This window comes from Pyrenophora tritici-repentis, chromosome 4 (genome assembly GCF_003171515.1).
Source record: "Pyrenophora tritici-repentis strain M4 chromosome 4, whole genome shotgun sequence".
In the NCBI taxonomy this organism is placed as follows: Eukaryota; Fungi; Ascomycota; class Dothideomycetes; order Pleosporales; family Pleosporaceae; genus Pyrenophora; species Pyrenophora tritici-repentis.
In genome coordinates this window covers 1,825,562-1,852,073 of record NC_089393.1, presented here as the reverse complement: position 1 = coordinate 1,852,073, position 26,512 = coordinate 1,825,562, and the positions used below count along the sequence as shown (strand labels likewise).

Below are 26,512 nucleotides of genomic sequence, written 5' to 3'. Positions count from 1 at the left end.
CGAAAGAAGTCCATCTAGGAACTGCAACTACACTGCATCATACCCTTGTACTTTGGTACGTCGCCGCAGAACCGCTCCTCTTCGTCCCCATCCCAATCCCAATGTTCCTGGAAAGGATTCAAACTCAACTTCATAATCCGCGGTAGGATGTCTCTCTCGTTCTTCTTCTCAACGCGGTCGATGAGTTCGTCTAGGACCCAGGAGCGAGGGACAAACTGCTGGTATGTTAGTATAGGATCCTCTAAACAAAGTCCTTCATATTAGGAACAACACACCTTTGGATTGACCGCATCCATAGCCGCCCTTCTCTCCTCATGCTTGCCTTCCCCCCAATCCTCCCTTACCCTTTCTGCCCATGTACCCAACCACCTTGCAATCCTAGCCCTCTCCTCGCTCTCCTGTCTCGGTACGTTATCTGCTCTGAAGAACTTGCCTGCAGCGTCCTTTCTCTTTTCCTCAGTGTCCACATCCGCAAGCGTCACACTACCTAGCCTCCTAAACGCATGGTGGAAGTCTAGTTCGTACTTTTCCAGACAATCCAACAACTCGGAGAACAAGTCTTCGAAATCCGATTCTTTGTAGGTTTTCAAGCCGAGACGCAGGGTCATTAGGCGTTTGTACTCTGCTAGGAAGACGGCCTTGTATTCTTCGCCTGCGCGGTCGATGGCGGATTCGCCGCGGGCAACTACCTCACCAGCTTGAGCTTCAGTGACGCCTTGTTCGACGAATGTGTCGCTGTCTACGATACTGCCTGCGCCCATGAGCTCGCCGAGAGCTTCGCCGAGACGGACCAGATTCCACCATATGATTGTAGGTTGGTTGCGGTAGCTGTAGCGCAGCATGTGGTCGTCGTGATTGGGTGTGTAGGTCGGGTCGAAGGTGTCTAGGAAAGCAAAGGGGCCGAAATCGATAGACAGACCGAGGATTGATGTGTTGTCAGTGTTTAGGACGCCGTTCATGAAGCCGTAGGCTTGCCATTTTGCGACGGTTGAGGCGTTGCGACGGAGGATGGCGCGGTAAAGACGAACGTAGCGGTTTTCTTCGTTCTCAGCCTCACCTTCGACGGTTTCTTTGGCGACGCCTTCGTGGGTTTGGTCGTGAACTTCCTTAGCGTCGCCATCTGGGAGTTTGGATGGAAGCTTGTCCCATCCGCCGTAGACGTGCTCGGCTGTGTAGTCTACGACCGTACGTAGGGTTTTGCGGTCTCCGCGGATACGTTGCAGGTCAAAGGTTCCAAAACGGATCCAGCTTTGGGCAAAGCGTGTTACAATGGCTCCAGGTTCCATCCGCTCGCGCATGATTTTGCTGCCTTTGTTGAGCGTCAGGGCCAGGGCTCTGGTACTGGGAATACCGATTGCGTTTAGATATTCTGATACCACAAATTCTCGGATTGAGGAGCGAAGAACTGCGCGACCATCGGCAAAACGAGAGTAGGGGGTCCTGCCCGCGCCTTTGAGCTGTACCTCATACCGGGTGCCTGTCGCAGGGTTTGTCGATTCGAACAGCGATATGGCGCGCCCGTCGCCAAGTTGGCCAGCCCATTGCCCGAACTGATAACCTCCATAACATTGAGCCCAGGGGTAGATGCCTTGCTCTGGTTTGGATTCATCCCATGTCAGGATCTTCTTCCCCGCAACAAGTTCCTTGAACTCCTCGGTCTTGGCCTCCTCTTCTTTCAAGCCAAGGTCTTGTAGCGCTCGCTGACTAACAGCGAGCAATTCGGGCTCTCCCTGCGGATCAGGTCGTACATATGTATACAGCGCTCCTTTGACCATACGCGGTCCCAGTGCCTCCAGTGGCGCATTGTGTGAGTCTTTTGGTGTGGGGAACGCCGGATCGACGGGTAGGTTCGACGTAAAGACATTCGACTTGGGAAGGGATTGAAGAGTCTGCAATTCACTAGCAGAGGTGTTGGTAGTCTGCGGGCTGTCCAGATGCGCCATGACTTGGTTTAGGCGCATTGATATTTGGGATGGGTTCCTGCAAGTGTCTTTTGTTGTCGATAGTGCTTTCCTCGTAAGCTGTGACCCAGGTGAGAGGCGAAGCATAAAATGCCCAGAGCGTATCAAGTTATGTAGGAAGTGGGAAGAAAGAGGGGAAGTGGCGGCAAATACAATGACACGGTGCCGCAGATCATTCGGAACGATGTGAATGCGATAGGGTAGTGGCGTCATGCCTCGGAACTGCCTATCGATAAGGACATGCTGAAAAATGTCGCCGTTCCTGACTCGTGCGCTTGTTTTGCAGACACCATCACTGCTGCCGCGTTTCCAGCCAATCAACGACAACGTTCGCGCGTTCCTGCGCATTTCTAGCTTCACGTCTAGTACTGTAAAGACCTCCCTGTTCCATCTCTGGCCATTTCTCACTTTGCATTGAATTTGACGTCGGATACGCACATCCCCCTCCTCCAGCATGAACGGACAGCCAATACCTGGTTATTATTTCGATGAAGAGAAGAAGAAATACTTCAAAATCCAGTCTCGGACTGCATCACAAGGAGGTGACTTCAAGTACTCTGTCGACAATATAAAAAAGCTTGAGCGGAAAGAGCGTATACAGAACATCACAATCGCTCGTTCCAACAAGGTGCGCAAGGAGCGAGTCGTTAGACGTAACCCAAACAGCTTTGTCCTCACCCATGTTGAGAGAGAAATTGGCATCAAGAGGAGTTTAGCCTACATCCAGCATCTCTGGCCAGATGCTTGCGCTTTTGGTATCGAAAGTCAGCCCCAGCAAGTCATCACTACCACACCAAGTCAACCTTTCATACGACTATTCGATAGGGACCCAGTGTCTCGCACAATCTACGCTGTGCATGGATCGAACAGCATCAAGCAGCAGAAGATCCAGTCTAACAAGATCCGAGAGCTTGAAGAGTCTAATGAAGAACATGATCTTGCACTCGATAACCCATACGCATTTTACCCATGGGATGAAATAGCTCGCACGACATCGATTGTGTCATCTTTGCGCTATCTTCCGGCAACGGGTGCGCTTGCAGTGACTACTCTTGGCTCCGATAGACCTCCGGAGCTGTGGCTCAGCGATCCAGATCGCGATGAACCTGTAAGTTTGACCAAGTTCAGTATCAGGATGGTAGCGTGTAAACTCTATCTACAAAACAGTTAGCATCCTGTGCCGATATTCTAGTCACCCTCAACAAAGAGATGCTAAGTTTTGTGTCTCCAGTATGTAGGACAAAAGATTACACCAAAGAATTGTGCGACAATTTGGGATGTGGCAGCGAGACCAACGACCTTCTCGCCTTTACCTGGCCTTGTCAACAGCGTAGCAGCTAGTCATGTCGAACATCTTGCAACGGCAGCTTCCCACTCAATGTTGTTATCAACACGCTCACAAACAGGAGCATGGGACACGACAGTTCCTGTCAAAGACCTTCCTTCCGAGGTTATAGCACTGGAATGGATTTCATACACCACTGTCGTGCTAGGATGTCGAAATGGTAGTATCCGTCTCTACGACACTCGATCAGGAGGCTCAAGTCAGGTTCTCACACATCCCGGCCCCATTTCCAAGCTCAAGCGTGCCGACGACGAAACACGGTTGATTTGCTCCGGACTTGACGATACCCTTTTTCTCTACGACATCCGCTCGCCGCGCCTATCACGAAATGCGTCCAGGAAAACATTCAATTATGAGAACCATCACTACAACGAGCAGTATTTCAGGTCACTGTACCCAAATAATCGCGATACCGCTAAGAGACGGAAACTCAACCACAAGGCATTTAAGAACTGGTCTCAGCCTATGCTCACATTTGTGCATGCAAACAGAGATGAGTTGGACCTTGATATCGATGTGCATCCGCGACTGGGACTCTTGGCTGCAGCTCAGGATTTGTCGACGGATGCGGCTATTCGGATTAGCAACATCTGGACTGGCAGGACTGTGAAGGAGATCCATAATCAGAGCAAGCGTTCAGGAAAAACGTGTGGAAGAGAAACAATACGGACTCTGAAGTTCGTTGATCGCGACGATGAACTTGGAGGGGTGGATCTATGGTCATGTTGGAATGCTGGGATTGCAAAGTTTACTTGGTGAGATAGGTGGGTAATGGGCGTGTAGACTGTTGTCTGTAGTAGCTCTGTAGTCAAGATGTGATCCATCCCATCTGCATATACAGTTGGAGCATTATCTAGGGCAGGACCAGATTCAAGCGGTTGATAGTACAAGATTGAACATGGTGATATCTGATTCGATAGGACAAGTAACAGGCCACTATCAGCATGAAGTGTGACATGATTAACCAAGGGAAAGTGGATTGATCGACTGGGCGGACTATTTGGGGATGGCAAGAAATTTGACTTTGCGCCTTGGGCACGTCTGCGTCCTGTGCACGACGATGACGAAACAAGCTGATGTACACCAAAATAGGCAATCTTTATGGCATATGATATCATTTCGGACATAGGCTTTGGCGCCCCCATCGGTTTGATTGAGCGCGGTTCACACATTGACAGTTTAATCCATGAACTGCTTACCTTTGACCCTTTACAGACTTGGCGAAAAAAACGTGGCTCGGTGGAAAGTATCTCGTGGCGAAACCAGAAGACGATTCTTGTAATGGGATGCTGATGCGCTTCCGAGACAATCTTATCATGTAGACAATCTTCAGACCGGGAAGCTCGAAAGTGTGGATTTACTGCAAAAGTTCCTGAACGCGAGGGTGGAAGACTGGATCAAAACTGAGATTCTCCTTGTGCTGCTCGCGGGGGCCGATACGACGGGTACAACGCTCCAAGCAATGGTCGCCCACCTCATTTCTAATTTCATATTGTTTACCAGGTTGATGCAAGAGCGTCAGTGAAGATGGAAAGTTAAGCCCTATGCCGCAATACAATGAGGTCATGGAAACTTGTCCGTATTACATCGCGTGTGTCAAGGAAACCATGCGGGAAGTAAGCCAATCATCCCTGTTGACATGCAGCGCCTGATATTGTATAGCCTCCCATCCGCTCCGAACACTTTCCCCGCCTAGTGGGCGCAGCTGGCATGCATCTACATGGTCGTTACGCTCCGCCGGGTACGGCAGCCACCTGCAACCCCTGGCTTGTGCACCGGGACGAAAACGTCTATGGCCCTGATGCCTGCGGCTTTCGTCCCGAACGGGGGCTAGAGAACGAGGAGAAAGCAGAGGAGTATAACAGGTTCATCATGGCTTTTGGACATGTCGCGAGGATATGCTTAGGAAGGAATATTGCGCTTACGGGGCTGTACAAGGCACCGCTGCAGTTTTTCAGGACGTTTAGGGTCAAAGTAGATATCGTGCGCAAAGGTAGATTCATGGTGAACGAGTTGGGTTGGGTCGGACTTCAGGAGGGCAGAAGAGCCATGATGCCATCACAACTATTGATACTATTTTCTGCGACATATAGGAGCAATGCAACATACATAGTTCGCGCTCGCCTTAGCAAAGACAAAATCGGTCTAGATCACGACATAGCCGCTTGCAGCACGTGCTGGCGCGCTGATTTTCCGCTAGCCTGGGCTGGGCGAAACACTCCGAAACGCCCGTAATCACGCTTGCTCTTTGACGGCACGCGCCTCATATCCTTTCGACCACTCGCAGCGCAGACTTGGGCCTTGGTATGGACCCGTTTCTCTCCACACTATCCGCGGCAAGAAGATGTTTCCGTAGTGATTTACTTTTGGCGCGGTTCGTCAGGTACCTGGCCTAAGGCCCCAGCGCGGATGGTTTGTTTCATTGGAACCCGCGTATATAAGAGCGCCAACCAACGAGAACATGATGCTTGTTGTTCTACCGATTTTCAGGAGATTCGCTCTTCCCTTGGTCGATTGCTTGACTTGATTCTGTTCCGCAGGTCGTACGTTCTTTCCCATATTCTTTTCTACGTCACTCAATCTGCACTATGTTGCAATCTACTATCTTCATCACCCTGCTTGCAGGCAGTGTCGTCGCGGCTCCGCTTGCAGAAGGCAGCGTGAAGACCACCAGCTCGTGTACTTCCCTTACTGCATCTCCCACCCCGATCGACGAGGGATATGGCCCTACGCAGGTAGCTTCGCAACCAGTTCACTCTGCGCCGACCATTGCTAGCATGACACCTTCGGTTACTATTGCTCCTCCGGTCCCTTCAGCTCCGATTCCAGCCGACGATGACCAGCCCGCAATTTTTGTGTCGTACACCTTCTCGTGGTCCAGCGACTGGGACGCAAAGACGTTTACGGAGCGTTATTTCCCCAGCACTCTCCCAACACCCTCATCTCTCATGCCAGTTACTACACCCGCCATCATGCCGACTGGAGCCCCAGAAGTGCCAACCACTCCTCTTCCCATCGAAACAACTTGCACTGAGGAGGAGGCTCAAAAGACCCGTACACCACTCGATACCACCACCTCCTCGGCCTCCCCATCCACCATGCCCACGGATGCAGACTCTACTTTCTCCTCTCCAAGCCCCACCGGAAACTCTACGCGCCCCACAGCTCCTCTCCGCCCGAGCAGCACCGGCAGCCCAGATGAACACAAGGGTGACGGCTATGGCTATGGCCGTCCTCGTCCTTCCGACAAGTGGCCATTCAAACACCAACCTTCTGGAGGATTGCACCACCCTACCGGGGGATTGTACCACCCCAAGCAGCCCTCTCCTTCCAGCACTACTTGCACGGGGGAGGCAAAGGCAAGCAGCACCATGCAGACCAGTGTCAGACCTACTCTCACCGCTGGTGGGTACTAGGGATACCCTGCGACACCCTGTGACAAGGGTATTCGCTATTTCCATGTAATATTAATATCAGCCTTATATTCAACACGGTGTGTGTGTGGCTATTTTCGGTACACATTATTCTGCTAGTTGTCGTAACGCGATAAGATACAAGCGATCATATTCATATATTTCATACATAAGTCATCATTTGCGCTCCTAGTGAGGTTTTAAACGCTTCATGTATACATGTAAGTATTCAGGACAATATATCGAATAAGACGCGGCGTGCTCATTTGCTTTCAGTCAATTCCAGAGATTTTTTTTGCAAGACAGCAGCATACGTGAATAGAGAATCATCCGTCTCCATGTACAGCGAAATCAAGGCGTACAGCTTAAGAAAGAGTGCGTAGTGCATACGATACCTAATCTGAATCAAGTGGACCGCCAATGGCTTGGCACGCTAACTAATGAACTCCAACTTCATCTTAGCTGTCCATCTCCACACTCGCAGTCTTGATATTATCAGCAATTTCTGGAGACGCACTCGGTCATGACTGGAGAAACGCAGCTCATCACGGTTGATCCTAATGGCGATACGATCATCATTCTCAAGGATCCGGATACCGCACTTCTGGGATGGAGAGATGAAGATGTTTTAATCAAGGAATTGGGACTATTTGGGGCACGTGGCAATGCTCAAGAATCTACCAGCGAAGGAGCGAAGGAAGTCCGGTTCCTTGTCTCATCGCGACAATTGCGGATCGTATCGGCTTACTTTGATAACATGTTCAAACGGGACTACAGTGAGACAGTTCCATGTCAAGAAGACAACCTGTATCATGTTCAAGCGCAGCATTGGAGCACAAGGGCCATCGGGGTGCTACTCAGCATTTCACATCAGCAAGTCAAGTCTATACCCGAAAAGATTACGCCGGGACTATTCGCTCAGATATTCGTTGTCGCCGACTACTACCAGATGGGAGATGTGCTCAAAATTTATGCAGAGAAGTGGTGGGGACAGTTCAAAGAGCCCTCAAGCTCCCTGTTTAATCTGTCGCCAATCCCGAAAACTTATTGCGAAAACTCAGTATATTGGATGTTTCTGGCTGCACGGTTCAAGGACTGGAATCAATTCAAGGATATAGCGACAACAGTACTGCACTTCGCTCGCACACCCATACAATCGCTAGAACTTCCACTTGATTCAAAGGCACAATGTACGTATGCAGACAAGTCAAGTTTCCGAAAATGCACACTGAAACTGTTAGTCTGTAAGCTTGATGGCATACGGTGCAACGCTATCCATACGCTGCTGGACGGTATCAAAAATCTCATCAACCGGCTACTTTCGGAACCTGAAAGACCTTGTTACAAGAGTAAACATTGCAAGGCGCAGGGCCTAGGACTGCTACTCAGGGAACTCAATGCACGTGATCTTCTGTCTATCATATTCCCTTATCCGAGACTCCCCCCATTCATTGGCTTGTACCAAAGCACACTAACAGCCAAGGTCAAGGAGATCCCTCTGATACCTTTCTGTGGGTCGATGGGCTGTTTGCAAATCAGTGCTGAAATAGCCACAATAAATAAGCGGGTTGATGACTGCTTGGAATTAAAGCCCAGCGACTTCGGTTTCCCCTCATCACTGAAATAGCCTGCAGGAGACACCGGCCTAAGGCTAGGGGCTCTCTTCGATCGCAAATTTTTTGCGTCGATGTAATCATTTGAGGACTTTTCGATGCGGTAGTTTGGGGGGGAGGGGGGTACCTCGGGTCGACTGTACCATGGTACCACCAGTGTCGGTACCGAACTCTGGCCTAAAGCATACATAGTATTTACTTCTACTAGCTTTTGATGTCTTCACAGCACATATGCTCTTGGGTCCAGATTTCCTATTACAGTATTGCTAGCTGGGGTATTATATGAGTAACACACCATAACTATCGGCAATAATGCCCGCATATTTTGTACGCTGTCTGTCCGCCGCATCTACTTGTGAAACCATAATCTGCACACAATAAGACCAGTCACTTTCATTACCGCATGAGTTGATGGACTGATCATGCGTTAGGTAGGTATTATGCGCTAAAGATGTGCTAACAGAAAAGGATTACATCTTAGCCTTCGCAGGTGAAGTAACCCTCGTACCATGTACATAACATATACCCCTAATCTTCTCAGCTGCCTCGCCCCATAGCTCATTTCTGAGCACGCTATAAACGCCCATCTTCGCCCTGCCCTGTATCTCCCTCGCCTTCTTCAGTGCCATATCCAGCATCTCCTTGGGCGCTGCAACTTCATCCACGATACCATCCGCATATGCCTCCTTGCTTGTCCAGCGATGTGCCTCAAGCAGCATCTTCCTTGCAACCTGCGGCCCCAGCTTCAACCTCGGTAGAAACCCTATCCCGGGGAAAGAAACCCCCAGATTCACAGGCGGCATAGAAAAGAACCCGCGCTCAGAGTTCATAATACGATAATCGTGCGCCAAAGCGAATGGACACGCGCCCCCAAACGTATGTCCCGTCAATAACGCAATAGTCGGAAACGGGTAATCGAGGAGCGTGGCGAGTAGCGGAAAGAAGCCATCGTTGTTGGCAAAAGGGTTCGCTTCGAGTTCATCGAGCTCCAGCCCTGTGCACCAAAACTTCTGATCGGCGCCTTTTGTTATCACACACCCGTCTGAATCGGGGCCGAGCTCTCGCTCAATGTCGCGTAAGGCGCGTATTATTTCTTGGGCGAAGGCGACGTTGATGCGGTTTTCGGGCGCTTTGGCGAGGGTGAGGACGAAGACGGAGTCGTGGCGGGTGACGCGTAGGTTGGTATATGGGCCTAGCGCCATGTCGAACGCGTTAGGGGTAGTAGAAGGGGGTGTGAGGCTACTGGGGATTGTCACGACGAAGTTTCGATGGGTCTACGCTATTGTCTTCGAGATACCCAGCGAGCGACATGATACTTCCCTGCAAAACGGCATGGTATGAAGGCCGAGGCAGCCAGGTGCGGAGAACGTGGGGAACGGAAGATGTACGCGGGGCATCTCCTATCTCACACCCTGTGCTGACTCGCAATCTAATGTCGATTATTCCATGCTCTCCGAGGGCGTGTTGATGCAGCGAGGATTGCCCCACTGTGGGGGAAGATATGCGGAGTGTCGGAGACTTGGTGGAGGTACTGGAGCTAGCTTTGGCTATGTGGGTATCCTCAAGTGCAAGCCTTCTAGACCCTCCCTTTCTCACCACACCAACACTGTTGGTCAAAGGAACTTGGAATACTAACACTTGTGTCTTACAGTGCTTAGATAGATGTTGGAAACATCGTCTTTCATAGGGTCAGGGTCGTCGCTAGACATTTCACGACGCATGTAACAACTCGACATGGTACCATTCTCCTCACTTGTCTTCCACATGTGCAATGACTACCTGCAAGCCACGTCTATCAACGAACATCAGTGTTCCCGGTCCCATCAACGTCTATCAGTGCAGAAGAAGCCTGTCTCTGAATCTAGACTTTGCACCGAGTAGAGAATGTTGATCTACTACGCCACAGCGGCGAAGACAGCATCACAGACTGGTCAATCACTGCAGCCCCACCGGCATGGTCAATCGCCAACCAAAACCAACACCCCTCAGCCGTGGCGACGCGGTTCCTAAGAAAAAAACGAATACATTTCATTCTCCGTGTCAAGGACACAGGTTATCCCCCCGACGGCTGAACGCCACTTGTTTTTCATGGAATGGTGATCACGGAAAATATACGCTTCGTTCAGATCTTCACGTTATACACCACACGGTGCAGTGTGCGGCTGCCTCATGTTTCTGGTCAGTGTTCGTAGTAGATATCCCTTCTGAAGCAATTGGTAGCCAGGGAACAGCTGGCAATGTGCAAGGAGCCGCAGCCAAGAGGGTGGATTTAACAAGACACAATAGCAGATGGTCTTGTACACACTGAAGGGTTACATCGCAACCTCTCATCCCCACACGTAGTTTGGAAACAACCTGGCAGTGGTCTCCGGCGATCAAAATGTTATCAATAGATTTTGCAAATTCTAGGTTCTGGGTGCTGGATAAAAGGCCAGTTGGTTTACTTTCGATTGCATCAAATACGAAACAGAAAGCGGCTACGGAAAGAGTACACATATCGCCGAACAGCTCCTCACCCGCGCACACTCCGACTCCAATCTACATGTTGCCATCATAAGCGTAGGCCAGATTGCCGATATATCATCGCCCACTGCTGGATCTACCAGCTGGCCCATCCAAGGCTGGCTCTGGGTCACCTTCAAGACTTCCCGGAAACTCGGTGCTTGGCCAGTCCACATGAGCGCTCTAGATTGGATCCCCGTCGACACGCTCATGGAGGGTATTGCGAACTTGACTGGTGAGCAGACTAGAAACGACACTGTCCAGGTGTATAACATGACGCATCCTAATCCTGCGCCTTGGGACTTACTGTACAAGACGATGCAGACACGATTTGGGCTGGAGGCTGAGCCGGTTACGCTGCCGCGGTGGCTTGATAGGCTGGATCCCAAGACATTTAGGCTGCATGCTTTTCTAAAGGAGCGGGCGAGGCGAGGGAGGCGGAGTGTATGTTGTTTAAGACTGCCGAATGTTGAGAAGATTGATGGGATGATGTTGGAGGGGTGGAAACGTTGGTTTAGGGAGGTGAGAGCTGTGCTTTAGTGGGCTCTCGATAATTACTTTGTCATATATTTTGATTCCTATACCTGTTTTTTTGCTACCTAATCTTGAATGTAGCTGACTCTCCATTGCATTGTCGTAGTGTGGTCGACCCAGACAGATTGAGGAGCTTCAAGTCCCCAAGCTCGAACAACTTCGAATGATTCAATACTACTGAACGAAGTCATTTGGTTTGAAAACGACACGCCAATATGACCAACTGATCCTTAAAACCCCACTCTATACCCTACAGCTGACAGCCGCCACATCTCCACACCACCGTAGTCACATATTCCCACTCGAGCGGCACCGAGATGATGGAATCTGTTTGCTTTCAACGCCTTGTCCCACTTCAACACGCACTCCGGGGTATCAAGTCCTTGCCCTGCTTGCAGATGCTCAGCCGGCTCATCGATACTAAAAATCGTACAAGTACCGCGCTTCAACGAACCCTTTACCAAATGATTCATATCGAAGTCCAGACCAAACGTCCAAGGCATTTCGTGCCATACGCTACGATTTGCAGTGATCATTACAACAAGGCTGCAGGAACCTGGAGTAAGCTCCCGTAGTAGAGCCTGTAATCCGCTTACACGCAATTTGCTAGGGATAATTTCCACGTCTATGGTGAGTTCGGGGATCACGTTCTCTAGGTTACTGTGCACTTCGCGGGCGCGTTGGAGACCGATTTCGAAGCCTACCATCTGTGAGTCGTCTCTAGGATCGGAAAGCTCAGTAAGGTCGTTTAGGAAACGGAATTTAGAGGAGATGCGTAGGCGGATGCGCCAGCCGCTGATGGTGACATCGACGTCGGTAGCGATGGGCGTGTTGCCGTAGCGGTATTCGGCTCTCAGGTACTCAGTTATACAGTGTGGGTCATCAGCTTCGTCGTCTGCCTCACCATCTTCTTCGTCGATATGTATATCCTCGGGGGGAGTTTCAGATTCCGAAGAAGCAGTAGAATCATCCATCCCTTGTGAAGTTGCTTTAGGCTTGTGGGGAGTAGAACCTGCATATCGCTGTCTCCTCCAGGACTCTTGTTGTTCAGACTCATGGGCTAGTTCCATGTTGTAATGGCGCCGTTTTGTCGGGTTTGAGAGTACCTCCCACGCCGCGTTGGCTAGATGGACCCGTTGCGCTGCCAGACTCCGTGCGAACGGGCCAAGTTGTTGCACTTTATCCGGATGGTTTTGCGAGAGGATCAGACGATGTGCGGCATCGATCTCAGATGATGAAGCTGAGCGGCTCACTCTGAGATTTTGGTAGTGGCTACCAATGGACATGATCGTGGTTGGGGTGGTCGGGAGGCCGGGTTGTGTGTTTCACAGGTGAGAGTTGAACTAGGGTCAGAATTTGTCGGGGTCAGTAAGGGAAGAGTTTGCGTGTAGAGTGAAACAAAGATCACGGCGCAGTGGCGGAATACGTGTGAATGACAAATCATCACTCCCTTACCATCACTGAGTGCATGATATGTACAACCCGTCAATTTTATTAGCGATACCAAGCTGCATACGCGTTCGCAGAGATTTCAGGCAGCGAAAATATTAGAAGAACGAATTCTTTTTGAAAATATCGCGTCATTACCTTTGGCCATCAATGTCAAACCTCCGCTTGTTCGCCCTACTTCTGATAGGTGGTCTGTTTTGTTACGATCCTGTGGTCCAAGATCTTTGTAGTGTACTTCTCTCATGACAAGTTGAAATGTATTGCTCTAGGTCCTAGAATAGATTCAAATTTGATCATTGTGTTTGGGGTCTTTTACTCATGTAGTGTGAAGGCGCAGGCCGGCCTATGGAATAGTAGATATAAAGCGAGCCTACATGTATGGACAATGTGTAACTACGATACTATTCATTGCATTTCAGCGATTCTATATACATGTAATCAAGGGAATACGGTAATTCGGAGGTTCAGTCATCTGCCGAACCATCTCTAGGGTCTAGAGCAATAGAATTACCATTATCATTACGATTATAGTCTAGAGATGTGAAAATACAAGTCTGAAGCTTTAACGATGTTGATGTAATGATATGTTGGATGAAAGTCTTTCTTTCACATGCTTGTGGAAGGCTCTCGCTAGCCCCGCCATGACGCTAATTTAGTTCCACACTTGTGTCAGATTGTTTACCCCACGCGCTAGTTCCTTTTCAGTTTCTCTCTGGCCATTACCATTGAACTTGACTACTCTTCCCGCGAAATCCATCCTCTTCACGCGTTGAACACTTGTGCCATTTTTGAGCCTGTCGGGCTATGCGCAAAGAACACCCCGCACTGAGAGTTTTGGGCATCACACCACATGCACGTCTTGATCGCACGTCTTGATCGCACATCGATCTTATTAGCACGGTCGTATTCTCATCTGATACGCTGCTGATGTCTTCTGGTGTAATATTCTGTCGTAATAGGAGCATAGTAGATGCACGGAAAGCGGGTTTTGTACACTATAACCGTTCTGGGTCTCAAACTAGAGCGCGCCTATACACCACTATTCCTCCTTTTGCTTCCAAGAATTATCGAATGTTGGCATACTTGGATGCCATGCATCTGCTGTATCTAGATCCAACTCAGCCTCAGGGCACAGCCGTTGGCACTCGCGCTAGAACATGCAACGAATATTCCATACAGTACATGCAGATGATCATCTGCAGCTCGAAATGAACCAAGAACGCCACTGCACTCTCTGAACAATATACAAGGCGCTACCCCGACCGCTTCGACCAATCCAGAAAGTTGTTTCATTTATGAACACATGGGACACTCGCTTGCGAGGTGGCGTTTCATGTAGTGCAGAGGTAGCGAGCCGGGTAAACAACAGACATGTATTATCGGCCCGGGTATTACCCCGGTACAATTTGTCTTGGCTAATATACCATGCCCAGTACTACACACTACTTTGGGATGGCCAACGGTTCATTGCATGCGCCTAGCAAAGGGAAGTGCATACGGTCGTCGGATTACCACAGCAACGTCTCCAAGGCGCTGTGTACAGTATGCGAAAAGCCAATGCTTCACAGCAAGCACCCACTCCACTCGGACATTCACAGTGATAATGACAAGGGTCCACGGCCCGACGGGACCGTTGATCAAGTCTACTGTCTCAAAACATATCCTGAATCAGGCCTCAGCGGTACCAAGCGGCTTGGACAAGGTACATGGTACCGGTGGTGATCACAACGCCTATAAAGAGCTGTATACCTTTGCTTTGTACCATCCAGATCCTTTGTTAACTCTTGAGCTTCTCATTCATCATGGTCCAACTCACCCAGTTCGTTTTGGCGACTTCCGCCCTCGCCAGCGCTGTGTCTGCAGCTCCCAAACCACCTGCTCCACCAGCACCACCGCTACCAAGCAACGTTACAGTCAACCCTTGGATTGGAAAGGATCGTTATGTCGTTCAAAGTTACTCGAAGAAGCTTGATCAGACCATTGCTTCGTTTATTGCACAAAACGATAGCCTCAACGCAGCACGCATGCGTACCGTAGCCCAGAAAGTATCCACCTTCACATGGATCACTTCACGTGCTGGCCTCCAAGACATTACCGTTACCATTAAGGAGGCTCGCAAGCAGAAGAAGGGTCTCAAGCCAATGATTGTGGGTCTGGTCCTCTACAATCTCCCCGACCGCGATTGCTCTGCTGGCGAGTCTGCCGGTGAGCTCAGCTCCGCAAAGGACGGTCTGAACATCTACAAGAAGGAATTCGTCGACCAGTATGCCAAGCTCGTATCTCAGGCCAGGGATCTCGAATTCGCCATTGTGCTTGAGCCAGATTCTTTGGGCAACGCCGTTACCAATCAGAATGTTCCCTTTTGCGCGACCGCCACCCCAATATACGAGGAGGGCATCGCCTACGCAATCTCCAAGCTTCAGTTTCCCAATGTCCATTTATACATGGACGCTGCTCACGGAGGTTGGCTGGGCTGGGCTGACAACCTGAAGCCTACTGCTGAGGTCTTCGCGAGGGTTGTCAATATGGCGAAGAAGCTCAACCCTGCAGCCAAGATCCGGGGCTACTCCACGAACGTATCCAACTACAACCCCTTCCAGGCCAAGGTACGTGAAAACTACACCGAATACTCGCCATCTTGGGACGAAAGCCACTATGCCTCATCGCTTGCCACATACATGGAGGCTGAGGGTCTACCCGGCAACTTTATCATTGACCAGGGTCGGGTCGCTCTACCTGGTGCTCGGAAGGAGTGGGGCGACTGGTGCAACGTTGCACCAGCTGGCTTCGGACTGCTCCCTGGGGCTACTCAGAACAACACCAATGTCGACTCAATTGTATGGATCAAGCCGGGTGGTGAAAGTGATGGAGCATGCGGTCTTGCTGGTGCACCGGTCGCTGGTGCTTGGTTCGACTCTTACGTTCAGATGTTGGTCAAGAACGCCGACCCATCTCTTAAGCCGACCTACTCGACGTCCTGAACCGAAGATTGATAGTCAGAGCAGACACACGAGAAGTCTATGTTTTTCGGCTGTATATATTATATTGAATATCGGTTTATTGTAACTTCACTCACCACTTATCCCTTCGCCTCTTAGTTGATGCTTCACATTTAAATGCCATCCGCAAGCCCAATCATCCCTCTTACAGCGAAGTACTAAACTTCGCAATTGCAAACTTACTCAGGCATGTGCTTGCTTAGAAACTTGTCTAACGTACACAGGTAAGATTGGCAGGCTATCGGGGGAACTTGGTGGCAGCAGGTCAGAGAGAGGATATTAAGGGAGGTATGCTTTCGGTGATCATCCGCCGTCATGTCTGATCGTGCTTATGTTGATGTATTCAAAGCATGTCTGCGCTACAGAGGTATGGGGGTTGTTCGGCAAGTGCGGACCTGGAGTATCACAACTGAAGCCATGGTGTCTGTTCGTGTGTCACATCTTCGTGTTCACAGAACGGGATGATGATAACAATCAGGACACATCGATATTCCTGCCCACTAGGCGCACTTCGCATATCTATTTTAGCACATTGTAGAGGAGGACGGTGGTGATCAAAGAGTCGGAGCTGTTCCAGGGGTCGTGATTCGTCAACATTACGAAGGTCCGATATGTGAAGCACCTCGGCCGAGACTAAAGACAGCCTGGCCAACTGTTACAACTCCTCAACTGTTGTGACTGCATGGATGCGGTGAAGGAGTTTGGGGGAGGCCGTTGCACCGGGGTGCCGCCGAGACTGTCTGCTTGTGATTCTGGCTTCACTTTGAAGAGATCTAGTATTAGCAGCCGAAGAAGAGCATCAACCTCTGGGTAATGAATTGAAGAAAAGAAAGAGTACTTCGAGTGCTATGTCAGTTGGATGTACTAAACATATTGATCAGATCACCGAAGGAACCTCGGCACTGCCCCTGGGTGTCAAAGCTGAAAGCAGTGTTAGCGTCGGTGTGACACAACAACCGACCCCCCGACAGTGGGACGCATGTGGCGTCTTAGTTACCTACCTATGCAGCCTGGAAGCCTCACACCACTGCCAACACGCGTACCAGATAATTCAAATCTACTTTTCTTTTTTTGCACCTCTTGACCCAGAGTGAGTATGAGTGAAGATCCACATGGGATGAGAATTGTGCCTCCGAGCAGAAGGAGAGACAAGCCCATATTGAGCTGCACTCTTTGTCGGCGACGAAAGTGAGCATCGTGAAGCCCCCACTCACCTGTTATAGGCGCATACTAATAACCTGGAGGTTGAAATGTGATCGCCTTCAGCCATGCAAAACCTGTGTCGACCGCGGACTTTCGCTATCTTGCGCATACGTTCGAAGCGCCCCACCCTCAAAAGAGCCTAAAGTACCAAATAGTGTACATGACCGGATCAATCAACTCGAAAAGCTGGTCACCAACTTGATAAGTGGAAATGATATCCATCATGCCAGTCCTGCAGCGTCCACAATATCGCAATACCAGTATCACAATGGCAACCATGATGCCGATTTACCCGGTACTCCGGATCGTGTGAAGTTCCAAGGCGAGACAACGACTTACTCCAACAGCGGCCACTGGACGAGCATTCTCGATGGGGTATGTTCCCTTTTACCTGATAAAATTCCTGCTTCTGAACAGATTTCAGATCTCAGAGCTTCGTGAACACCTTGATCATATACCTGAATCGCCCAGTCCAAAAGATGAACTACATGAAGACATCCCTGGTCCAGAGTTGTTATTTGGACGGCATACACACGCCACCAAAGAGCAGATACTTGCTTCTCTGCCACCAAAGAGCGAAGCAGACGACTTGTTAGAAACTTTTTTCCAGTCGATGGACACGCATCCAAGTAAGCCAGCAGACCACGCTAAGGATATATCCACTAATTACTGCAGCCATTTTGCATAAGCCAACTTTTCTCAAACAGGTAAGGCTTTCGTACTCTGCAATACGAAATATTCACTAACAGCCGCAAAGTATCAAAACTTCTGGGCCCAGCCGTTTAAAACTTCCGTCATGTGGATTGGACTTCTCTATGCTGTTCTCGCCATCGGGTTCCGATTCAAAGCGGCAATAGACAATCACGGACGCGACGGATCAGAGTTACCATCTGACACAAACCTGACACTACATTCGGCGCGTATGACTTTCTACCGTGAAAAGGTTGTACAGTGTATGATTCTCGCAAACTACACCAAATGCCCTCCCTTCACGATTGAAACAGTTCTATGTTATTTCGGTACCGAATTCTTGCGAACACAAGACACTCAGTTCAGCATGTATATTCTCGTGGGTATGCTCACACGCCTGGCTTTTCGGATGGGGTACCACAGAGACGCATCGAGGTTTCCAAACATATCGCCGTTCAGGGGAGAGCTCCGCCGGCGCAAGTGGGTTCTCATCATGTCATTAGATCTCGTTACGTCGTCGCAAGTTGGACTACCAAGAATCATCCAGCCATTTATGTACGATACCCAGGAGCCCCGTAACCTACACGAGGATGACCTCCATGAAGACATTTCAGAACTACCGCCCTCAAGACCGGAAATAGAGCTGACGCAGCTGTTGTACTCCATCTTTCTTACTAGGATTCGTCGGCAGCAAGCTCAGATCGTAGACATGATGAACAGCACATCGCAACCAACCTACCGAGAAATCATGGACATCGACACAACGCTGGGACACATCCGCGATAGCATTCCACAGGCTTCCAAGCCTGTTGTGCTTGACAATGGCGATGCTACTACCTTACCAGAGTCGATGCGTCGTTTGTATTTGGAATTGGCTATTTTGAAGGCCAGGCTAATGCTGCATCGGCCATACCTCAAGCTCGGTCGAACCGATGCAAAGTATGATTACTCGAGAAGGGTATGTCTCAATGTTGCCATGGAGATGCTACGTTTTCAGCGTATGCTTGACAGAGGTTTGACGCCCGGTGGCAAACTGGGTTTGGAGGTATGGCGTGTAGCTACCGTGAGCTGGTACATGTCGGCTATCGTCGCGCAAGACTTCCTCCTTGCCACGACAGTACTGATCCTTGATCTCGACGAAGACTTGGTCTCTCCAATGCCACAAAATGCTCACCTGGTAAGAGACGAGCTGCAACTAGACGGCGACGCGCCCACCCGCGAAGACATCATCGTAACCTTGCGGTCTGCATACGCGATATGGACCAAAGCCAGCAGAAAATCTCAGGAGGCGTTCAAGGTTGCCGCCGCTGTGAAGCTTGTTCTTAGTAAAGCAGAGAACAGCACAACACAGGTGAACGGTTCTCCACACAGTGAGTCGCCCACGACCTTCTGCATTGGTATCATAAAAAAACCTGACAATGCAGTGAATCTGGGAAGGGACCAGATGAACTTTACCTCTCCTACACCGTCCTTTGACTTCAATGACATGTCACCCGCTGCTCCTGGCTCTGATGTTTTCTCTTTGGGCCATGGCTCTCTTAGTCACGCATTCGATCTTGGCAACATGTCGATGGATCTGGATGGCTTCGCAATGCCTTATAATTGGGTAAGCTTGTCCGAGTCAGTGGTGAAGATCCCAGACTGACTGAAATCAGGGAGGCATACCTTCCGAGCTCCAAAACCTTCAGATGCAACCCTCCGAGGAATTTCACCAGCAACAGCCCTATGACTATGGCAGCACTGGCTCCGCGTTCCGAATGCCTCAGTACGACAACCGTGAAATGACAAGCAACGATGAACAAGATTCAAAGAGTATCACACCTCTGCTCAACAAGTTCGCGCCCTAATGGGGAGAAGCCGCGATCGTCGGCTTGGTGTTTCACGCCTTCCGAGCCAATCGGGACATTTCGAGCACGTGCTATTTCGACGCTCATCATCTCCCCAGGAACAAGGCATCAATTACAGTACATCCGACGCGAGGCAAGACGAAACAACGATAGAGTGCGCAAGACAGTATCAGAGGCAACGGAAATGATGCAATACCGATGAGTTTTGAGCGTGGAGTCGTCCCTGCTACCCCCACAGCAGTTTCACCAACGCGGCGCTTTGACCCAGCCCGTCGGCGATCAGAGGATCAATGATCGCCAACTTTGCTTTTGCATCGCGAATTTGTGAATGCGGGAGTGATCTGGGGCAATGCGTGAGTCTGGGTTGATCCCAGAGAATGGCCGCGTGCTCACAGGTCATTCACACACGACTGCAACGTTCCAACGGCGTTCATCCTTGCATATTCAGACAAGTGAGAAGGGGCATTTTCACGGAAAGAGGAATACCTTGTTGCGTCATGCTGTGGGTATCATCTACATATGGCTGTATTGGGGCTGTTTCCGCATGACTGAAATGGACCGCCAACGCCCGGAGCTGGTCTCCTCATGTGTGTTACCATCGTTGTCGTCAATCCATTTTCTTCGATCCTTCTCCACTGCTTCGCTGAGTCGCTCCCATCCGTGAAACATGGACCAGATACGCGACACCTTTTACTCGGAGAAAATATCCATCCATCCTGATCTCGGAGACCTACGAAAGTCGACAGACAAGGCGTTGCCTGCCCCGCCTGTGACACCAAAGAGGGTGTTGATGAAATATCGGTTTTCAGCAATCTTCCCCATTGCATTTTCCGTCACAAGCTTCTTGCTCATGCTAGTGCTGGTACTGGCTGGCAAAGAGAGTGCGACGTTTGGAGGGCAATATCTTCTTGCCGTAGGTTTCCAGTCAACTTGAAGCATCAGTATCAAGAATTAACACTACCCAGTTGGATACATCAGTCTTGATGCAACGCGCTCAAACACAGCAACCCAACGCAATGCCGGTTACACCATCTGCCAGAGCGGCGCCGGAGGCAGTGGTACCAGACATATACTACCTCTATCTGCAAAACATCTGCTCGGGCTACACAGACACGACTACCAACTCCATTATCATAGCAAACTGCGAGTCCTACAACTATGCAAATAACAGTACGTAGCATCCCCGCCCCTCACATATCCCACGTTCAACTAACATCACTCAGGAATCTCAGCATACCTTGCCTCCACCTCGGCAACTTCCTCGGCATCGACACCCTCCCTCACCCTCCTAACCTCTGCTCTCAAAACCCTCTCAACATCGCTCTCAACAACCCGCCACGTCCTAACCGCATTTCTCCTCATCGCCCTTGCCAGCACGGCCTTATCCGCCCTGTCCGCCCTCCCCGCAATCGTCTTCCCACACTCGCCTTTACTCGCTTACTGCAACATTCTCTGGCCATGCCTTGGCAGTACGTTCATTTTCCTCACGGCGGGTATACTCAGTGTTTTGGTGTCCGGAGTGGTTTCTGTGGCGGGCGGTGTTGTGGGGGTTGTGGGATTGAGAATTTTACCGGGCAAGGGAGTGGTATTGATGGTGTGGTTAGGATTGGGGTTTGGCTTGCTGAGTACGATTTATTGGACGTTGATCTGGTGGGTTGAGGTTAGGAGGTGGGGGGGTTGCGAGGAGGAAGAGGAGGGAGGAGGATGTTGGGCGGTGGAGGGGGTTGTGCGGGGGGGAGGTATAGGGAAGGGTAGATAAGGGATGGTTGATGGGTTATGAAATTATGATATTTTAGGCAGATTTGAGCGTTTTATGGAGATTCTGCCGGATGTGAAATGGTTATGGAGTTTTGGACGTGAAGGAACTGTGTAGATTCCGAAGCCTGATATCTACACAAAAGAGGCGTGATGTCAGTCATTCAAAAATAAAAAACATATGTCTCCGTCGTCTGGAAAACAACATTCAGACCACAGGCATTATCGGTGACAGTATTCATACATGTACATATCCCATCTCCACCCCCACCTCACCCTCATGGATGCGCCACCACACCGCCCATCGGCCTCTGCCCCTGTGGATTATTCGGCACAACCGGCTGCAGCTCCTCCACGGCAGTATCATACTCTGAATTTGTCATTTCAGCGCCCGCACCCAGCCCCTCATCCTGCTGTCCACTAAACATCTGCGCGCGCATAGCCTGCTCATCATCAATCTGCTTAGTGGCCCAGTTCTTCCAGTTCTCCCACATGCGGTCCTCGAGCTCCATTCCAATCTCCAGAGGCCCTTTACCAAAGTAAGCGCCCACGTGTTGGGCTTCTTCTTTTGCGATTCGTTGCCGGATTTCGGATAGATGGCGGTGTTTGTAGAACTCGCGGCGGGCGAGGTCGTAGGCGGAGGCTTTGGAGAGGGAGGCGTGTTTCATTAGCCACAGTTGTCGTTGTACGACACTATCAACCAAACTGTTAATAATCTTGACCTTATTTTGCTGTTTGGGTGGGGTTTGTATATGACATACCTCTCACCATCCAGTTGCTTGCCCGGCTGTTCAATCTTACTCCAATCATAATGCTTGGCGTCGTTTCCACTGTCCTCAACGACTAATCTCGGGCGTGCCAGTTCCCAGGGGTGTTCGCCGAAGAATTCTGATCGCAGTTTATCTTCGGGGTAGACGATGGGGAGTGGTTTGAATAATTTGCTGGCTTTTCGTGCTTTGCGCATCTTGGGTACGCGCAGGACGGGGCGGGCGAGCGTCTCGCCGGGTGGTATGTTGCCGAGTACATCGTACCATTGGGGTAGGACGGGGTCTCGTTTTGCGTCGAAGAGGGCTTTTGCCGTCTGGCGGACGCGGAGGGGGCGGAAGTCGTAGCGACCCATAGTGGGCGAGGTTAGGTTTAGTTTATCTACAGTCGGAATTGCTATTGCATTGGGGGATATTGTAGGTGGTATTCTAGGTATCGCGATAGGGCGAGAGGCGCAATGCGTGGTGTTGTGCATGTATCGATCTGATGCCCGCACAAACTCCGCAATTTGCCAAGACTTCGCAAAGCGGAAATCTTTGGGATGAGCAAATGTCAACTTCCCTCCGCGCAACCCCTCCACCTACCATTGAAACCTCGTGCGCCGCTGTGGAGCTCTTCAGTGAGCTTCTTTTGTAGCCAATTGAAACCCTCAACAACTCGAATGGAATACGTATAGACGCGTTGACGCTTGACACGATGCTCGAAATCTCATGTCCCTCCTCCGCACCCTCGATCGGACCTCCGCAGTCTCCAATACTCACGCCCGACCGTTTCTCGCGTTTCTATACCCGCGGCTGGAGAGGATCTCACCGAAAAGAAGCTTTTGTAACAAGGCAATAAAGGATGCCCCGCCTCCAACGACGCATAGTCGCCTCGACACCTTTTTCATCCAGGCTTTGGTGCGGGCGGGCTCATGTCCCAAGCATGCAAAGCAAATTTCGACATTGAGTGGACATGATTCGCATTCGGTTAGGCTACATAGAGGGGGTCAAAAGAGCACATGGCGCAAACCCGAGAGCAGAGGGTTCAAGAAAAGAGTGGGGGGTAAAGGACCGCTCGACAAAGTTAAGAATTTTGCCGAGAAGGAGCTACAGGCGCTGGTGGACTACTATGGCATGGAGTTGGACACGCGACCTGACGAAGACCTTCCGGACGCTGGGAGCCTGGTTTGGAACGTAGGAGATGACCACGAACCCTGGCCACTCCGCGACAAGGCGGATGCTGTACATATCAAGAAGTTGGAGAAGCTGCTCGAGGATGACGAAGCATCACATGATGATGTGTTCGATACGTACAAGAAGCTTCCGTCACCCGGTGTTGTATATCTTAACATTGGGCTTATACGATCACTACTGCACCACCTCGCTATCGTCCAACGCCCCACACCCATCGCAATGCAGCGCTTTCTTTCTATACTAGACGATATGAAGACTGCCCACATACACATTATTCGGTCAGAGTGGACATCAGCCATACACCTCGCTGGACGCGCCATGGGTAAAGTAGGCTCAGACGAGCTTCAGTCCGCCCTTAATATCTGGCGGGACATGGAACAACGAGCTGCCATTAAAGGCAGAGACGTAACATTCAACGTCCTTTTCAATGTTGCTGTAAAAGCCGGGAGGTATTCCCTAGCCGAAAGCTTCATGAAGGAAATGCAAGCCCGTCAACTCCCCATGTTTCGCTACTGGCGCGTAACCCTCCTCTACTACTACGGTGTCCTACAAAACGGAAACGGCGTCCGAAAAGCCTACCAGGACCTCATCTCCGCTGGTGAGATAGTAGACACAGTCGTCCTCAACGCCGTCATTGCCTCTCTAATCCGCGCCGGTGAACCCCAGGCCGCCGAACATGTCTTCGAGCGCATGAAGCGTCTCCACGCCACCCGCATTGCACCCGCCCCAGGCCACCGCTTCCTAAACCGCAACTGGCGCGACCGTCGCGCCCTCGGTCTCTTATTCCGCGAAGAGTCCCGCAGACTCGTCAGAGAAGGGAGAGACGACGAGTTGAAGCGACTTCAAGATTTCGCCCCTGTAGCCCCAGACTCTAGAACCTACGGCATCCTCATACGCTACTACGCCGCCACGGCCGGCAATGTCGATCGCGTCGACGAACTCCTCCGCGAAATGAAATTAAACTCCGTCCCTCTTGACGGTACCGTCTTCATTGTCATCTTCCACGGCTTCTCTGCCTTTGGTGGTGTGAGATATAGCTCCTGGACGAGTTCTAGACTAGAGAAGTTTTGGACCATGTACCTGAAAGCGCTAGATCAACAGCTCGAGCGTACCTGGTTATCTAGTCTAGCGGTTATCGCTGCACTCAAGGCGTTTGCGCGCTGTACAGAACCTGAAAGGACGATTCGCGCATGGGAGCAGATTCGTGAGCTGTGGAAACCTGATGAGGCGGAGTTGGAGACCGTTATGGTTGTTTTGAGGGAGTTGTTGCCGCGGAGGGGGTTGGAGGGGGGTGAGGGTAGGGGGTTCTTTGATACGAGGGATCCGGGATGATGTTTATATGCACCAAGGTGACATGAAATACGTAACGTCCCAGTGTACATACAAAAGCTACTGCAGTCGCTAGATACGCCTTTTGTGAATACAATAGCAGGGTTTATCTTCACTATCGCCGCTGTCAAGTATTTCACCCTAGGTGTGTGTGTGTGTGTGTGTGTGTGTGTGTGTGTGTAATAGTAAATGTAAGTGATGTCAATGCTTAGCAGCAGATTTCCACAAGTGTGTATGTATGTATATAGGCAATTATGTATAGTATATCAAGACAGAATGCGTTATGCAAAAGAACTTCAGGATCTAATATTTGTCTAGCTAAAAATCTTCAATTCTATGTTATGCGACATGTGGGGTTTCGCATTTGTTCAGCCTTTGGCTTATATCCATCACATTTATAGTTCATATCCGAAATTATGTGGTAATCCTACAAATCTCACTGTCCTATGATCATTATGCTACATGAATTCTCACGGCTCGCACTCGCATAACCACAGCACACAGACACGGAAGAAAGTGGGTCTCCACCCCTCCCCCCATTAAAACGCCTCACAGGCCTCACAGGGCTCAAAAGCCGCGGGAGAAAAAGGGGCCGGGGTTGATATCTAATCTAGGAAATATAGCAAATAAAGTGGCGCGTTACTCATCATATCAATCTTATTTGCTTCCTTGCTTCCGTTTCCACGTTTGCTTTTTGAAAGAAAAGCCATGATTCACAAACGCTGTCTGTGCAGTGCAGACCTGCGTGGGTGGGCTGATACTTGTAGCTAATCGGCTTTTTCAGCCGGGAAGGGAAGTGGATAAAAGTGGAGAGTTTTTTCCTTCTTGGGATCGGAAGAAAGTTTGGGCTTTTTGCTTTTCTTCGGTGACTGATGATGATTGTGGATTTACCCCGTGTTAAGCGTTATGCGACAGACGACAGGCGTTGGGTGGGATGGGAAAAAGTGGGGTTGTTCGTGCCGTGCGGCCGAAGGATGGACGGGCGGACGGACATACGTCGCGTGGTGGCTGATGGGTGCTAGACGGGTAGGTGGGTGATTGTTGGTACTGGGCTTGGAACTTGGGATAGGGTAAATTCTCGGAATGAAGCTTGAAGGCACGAGGATAGACAGGATGGTAAGTTAGTTAGCAGGTGTAAGATGGGACGTTGATTAGTAGATGTTGGTGTTGGTGTTGGGCTTATGTGAGTGGGGGAGAGAGAAACTGTTAGTACTCAGATATCTGGGTGTAGTGCCGATGGTGGGGCTGATGTTGGTTTGTGTGAGTGAAAGGGAAGCGAACGTGGTGGTGTTTAGTGTGCAGATAGGCTGTGGAGTCTTATCACGGGGACAGAACTCTATTTTGAAGGCGCAAACTCTAAACTGCCTACGTAAAGTGCGGAGTTGCTTTATGGTGCTGGTCAACATGGATGTGATGACGGCCATGGCGTAGTGTGATGGTCTGGGTTTCAATGTTTTGACTGAGAATCGCCACCTCTCACGGAGCGTTGCGAGGAACTTTTGGTTGGAAGAGAAAGAATGGTGTTAAATTGCTTAGTTGCCATTTTGTTTCTGTACAACTGTCTTTTCGGTGAAGTTTGGATCTCAAGGGTCTGCGCGATGGTTGTCGGGCGTGTTGATCTCTTTTAGACCCGCGACGCAGAGATGTGCGAATTGGATGTGGAGGTTATTGTGATTGGAGGGTGGTTTAACGGACTGGTTGATGTTTCCTTAGTAGATCCCGTCTTAATAGATGGAAAACGTTCCGAGAAGATCTTCTGGTGATGATCAAGGCCGGATTCCGCTCACGCGTGATTGATAGAAAGGAAAGTGATTGAGGATGAAAAAGAAAGAATAGCCTTTGATCTATAGCCTCTAAGAGTTTGGTAGTGCACCGGCGACGGATCTAGTTCACGTCTAGATGATGGCTGCTGTCAGGCCATCCCTGGAACGG

At 50.2% G+C, this 26,512-nt stretch overlaps 11 protein-coding genes across 11 annotated transcripts; 7 read left to right on the top strand and 4 right to left on the bottom strand.

Moving 5' to 3' along the window:
* Positions 1-14: 14 nt before the first annotated feature.
* Positions 15-1,943, bottom strand: PtrM4_095000 (YdiU domain protein; the record flags this gene model as incomplete). Its single annotated transcript, XM_001934112.1, has 2 exons — positions 15-215; positions 276-1,943. The coding sequence occupies 2 exons, from the start codon at positions 1,941-1,943 to the stop codon at positions 15-17; spliced, it is 1,869 nt and encodes a 622-aa protein (XP_001934147.1).
* Positions 1,944-2,415: 472 nt separating this feature from the next.
* PtrM4_094990 (uncharacterized protein) lies at positions 2,416-4,065 on the top strand (the record flags this gene model as incomplete). The annotated part of the gene is made up of 2 exons (XM_066107114.1): positions 2,416-3,069; positions 3,193-4,065. 2 exons carry the CDS (start codon positions 2,416-2,418, stop codon positions 4,063-4,065), a joined length of 1,527 nt encoding a protein of 508 aa, XP_065962782.1.
* A 1,829-nt stretch (positions 4,066-5,894) lies between these two features.
* Positions 5,895-6,722, top strand: PtrM4_094980 (Herpes-BLLF1 multi-domain protein; the record flags this gene model as incomplete). The annotated part of the gene is made up of 1 exon (XM_001934114.2): positions 5,895-6,722. The coding sequence occupies one exon, from the start codon at positions 5,895-5,897 to the stop codon at positions 6,720-6,722; it is 828 nt and encodes a 275-aa protein (XP_001934149.1).
* Positions 6,723-7,242: 520 nt separating this feature from the next.
* On the top strand, positions 7,243-7,973 carry PtrM4_094970 (uncharacterized protein; the record flags this gene model as incomplete). The annotated part of the gene is made up of 2 exons (XM_066107113.1): positions 7,243-7,909; positions 7,969-7,973. 2 exons carry the CDS (start codon positions 7,243-7,245, stop codon positions 7,971-7,973), a joined length of 672 nt encoding a protein of 223 aa, XP_065962781.1.
* An 829-nt stretch (positions 7,974-8,802) lies between these two features.
* PtrM4_094960 (CaiD, Enoyl-CoA hydratase/carnithine racemase) lies at positions 8,803-9,534 on the bottom strand (the record flags this gene model as incomplete). Its single annotated transcript, XM_001934116.2, has 1 exon — positions 8,803-9,534. The coding sequence occupies one exon, from the start codon at positions 9,532-9,534 to the stop codon at positions 8,803-8,805; it is 732 nt and encodes a 243-aa protein (XP_001934151.1).
* Positions 9,535-11,598: 2,064 nt separating this feature from the next.
* PtrM4_094950 (DnaJ, DnaJ-class molecular chaperone with C-terminal Zn finger domain protein) lies at positions 11,599-12,654 on the bottom strand (the record flags this gene model as incomplete). The annotated part of the gene is made up of 1 exon (XM_001934117.2): positions 11,599-12,654. The coding sequence occupies one exon, from the start codon at positions 12,652-12,654 to the stop codon at positions 11,599-11,601; it is 1,056 nt and encodes a 351-aa protein (XP_001934152.2).
* A 1,965-nt stretch (positions 12,655-14,619) lies between these two features.
* On the top strand, positions 14,620-15,798 carry PtrM4_094940 (uncharacterized protein; the record flags this gene model as incomplete). Its single annotated transcript, XM_001934118.2, has 1 exon — positions 14,620-15,798. The coding sequence occupies one exon, from the start codon at positions 14,620-14,622 to the stop codon at positions 15,796-15,798; it is 1,179 nt and encodes a 392-aa protein (XP_001934153.2).
* A 1,489-nt stretch (positions 15,799-17,287) lies between these two features.
* Positions 17,288-19,556, top strand: PtrM4_094930 (uncharacterized protein; the record flags this gene model as incomplete). Its single annotated transcript, XM_066107112.1, has 7 exons — positions 17,288-17,328; positions 17,367-17,394; positions 17,444-17,648; positions 17,695-17,726; positions 17,777-19,079; positions 19,134-19,315; positions 19,365-19,556. The coding sequence occupies 7 exons, from the start codon at positions 17,288-17,290 to the stop codon at positions 19,554-19,556; spliced, it is 1,983 nt and encodes a 660-aa protein (XP_065962780.1).
* A 667-nt stretch (positions 19,557-20,223) lies between these two features.
* Positions 20,224-20,734, top strand: PtrM4_094920 (uncharacterized protein; the record flags this gene model as incomplete). Its single annotated transcript, XM_001934120.2, has 2 exons — positions 20,224-20,469; positions 20,522-20,734. The coding sequence occupies 2 exons, from the start codon at positions 20,224-20,226 to the stop codon at positions 20,732-20,734; spliced, it is 459 nt and encodes a 152-aa protein (XP_001934155.2).
* An 855-nt stretch (positions 20,735-21,589) lies between these two features.
* Positions 21,590-22,431, bottom strand: PtrM4_094910 (mitochondrial 37S ribosomal protein mS23; the record flags this gene model as incomplete). The annotated part of the gene is made up of 2 exons (XM_001934121.1): positions 21,590-22,004; positions 22,073-22,431. 2 exons carry the CDS (start codon positions 22,429-22,431, stop codon positions 21,590-21,592), a joined length of 774 nt encoding a protein of 257 aa, XP_001934156.1.
* Positions 22,432-22,786: 355 nt separating this feature from the next.
* PtrM4_094900 (pentatricopeptide repeat protein) lies at positions 22,787-24,583 on the top strand (the record flags this gene model as incomplete). Its single annotated transcript, XM_001934122.2, has 1 exon — positions 22,787-24,583. The coding sequence occupies one exon, from the start codon at positions 22,787-22,789 to the stop codon at positions 24,581-24,583; it is 1,797 nt and encodes a 598-aa protein (XP_001934157.2).
* Positions 24,584-26,512: the final 1,929 nt, after the last annotated feature.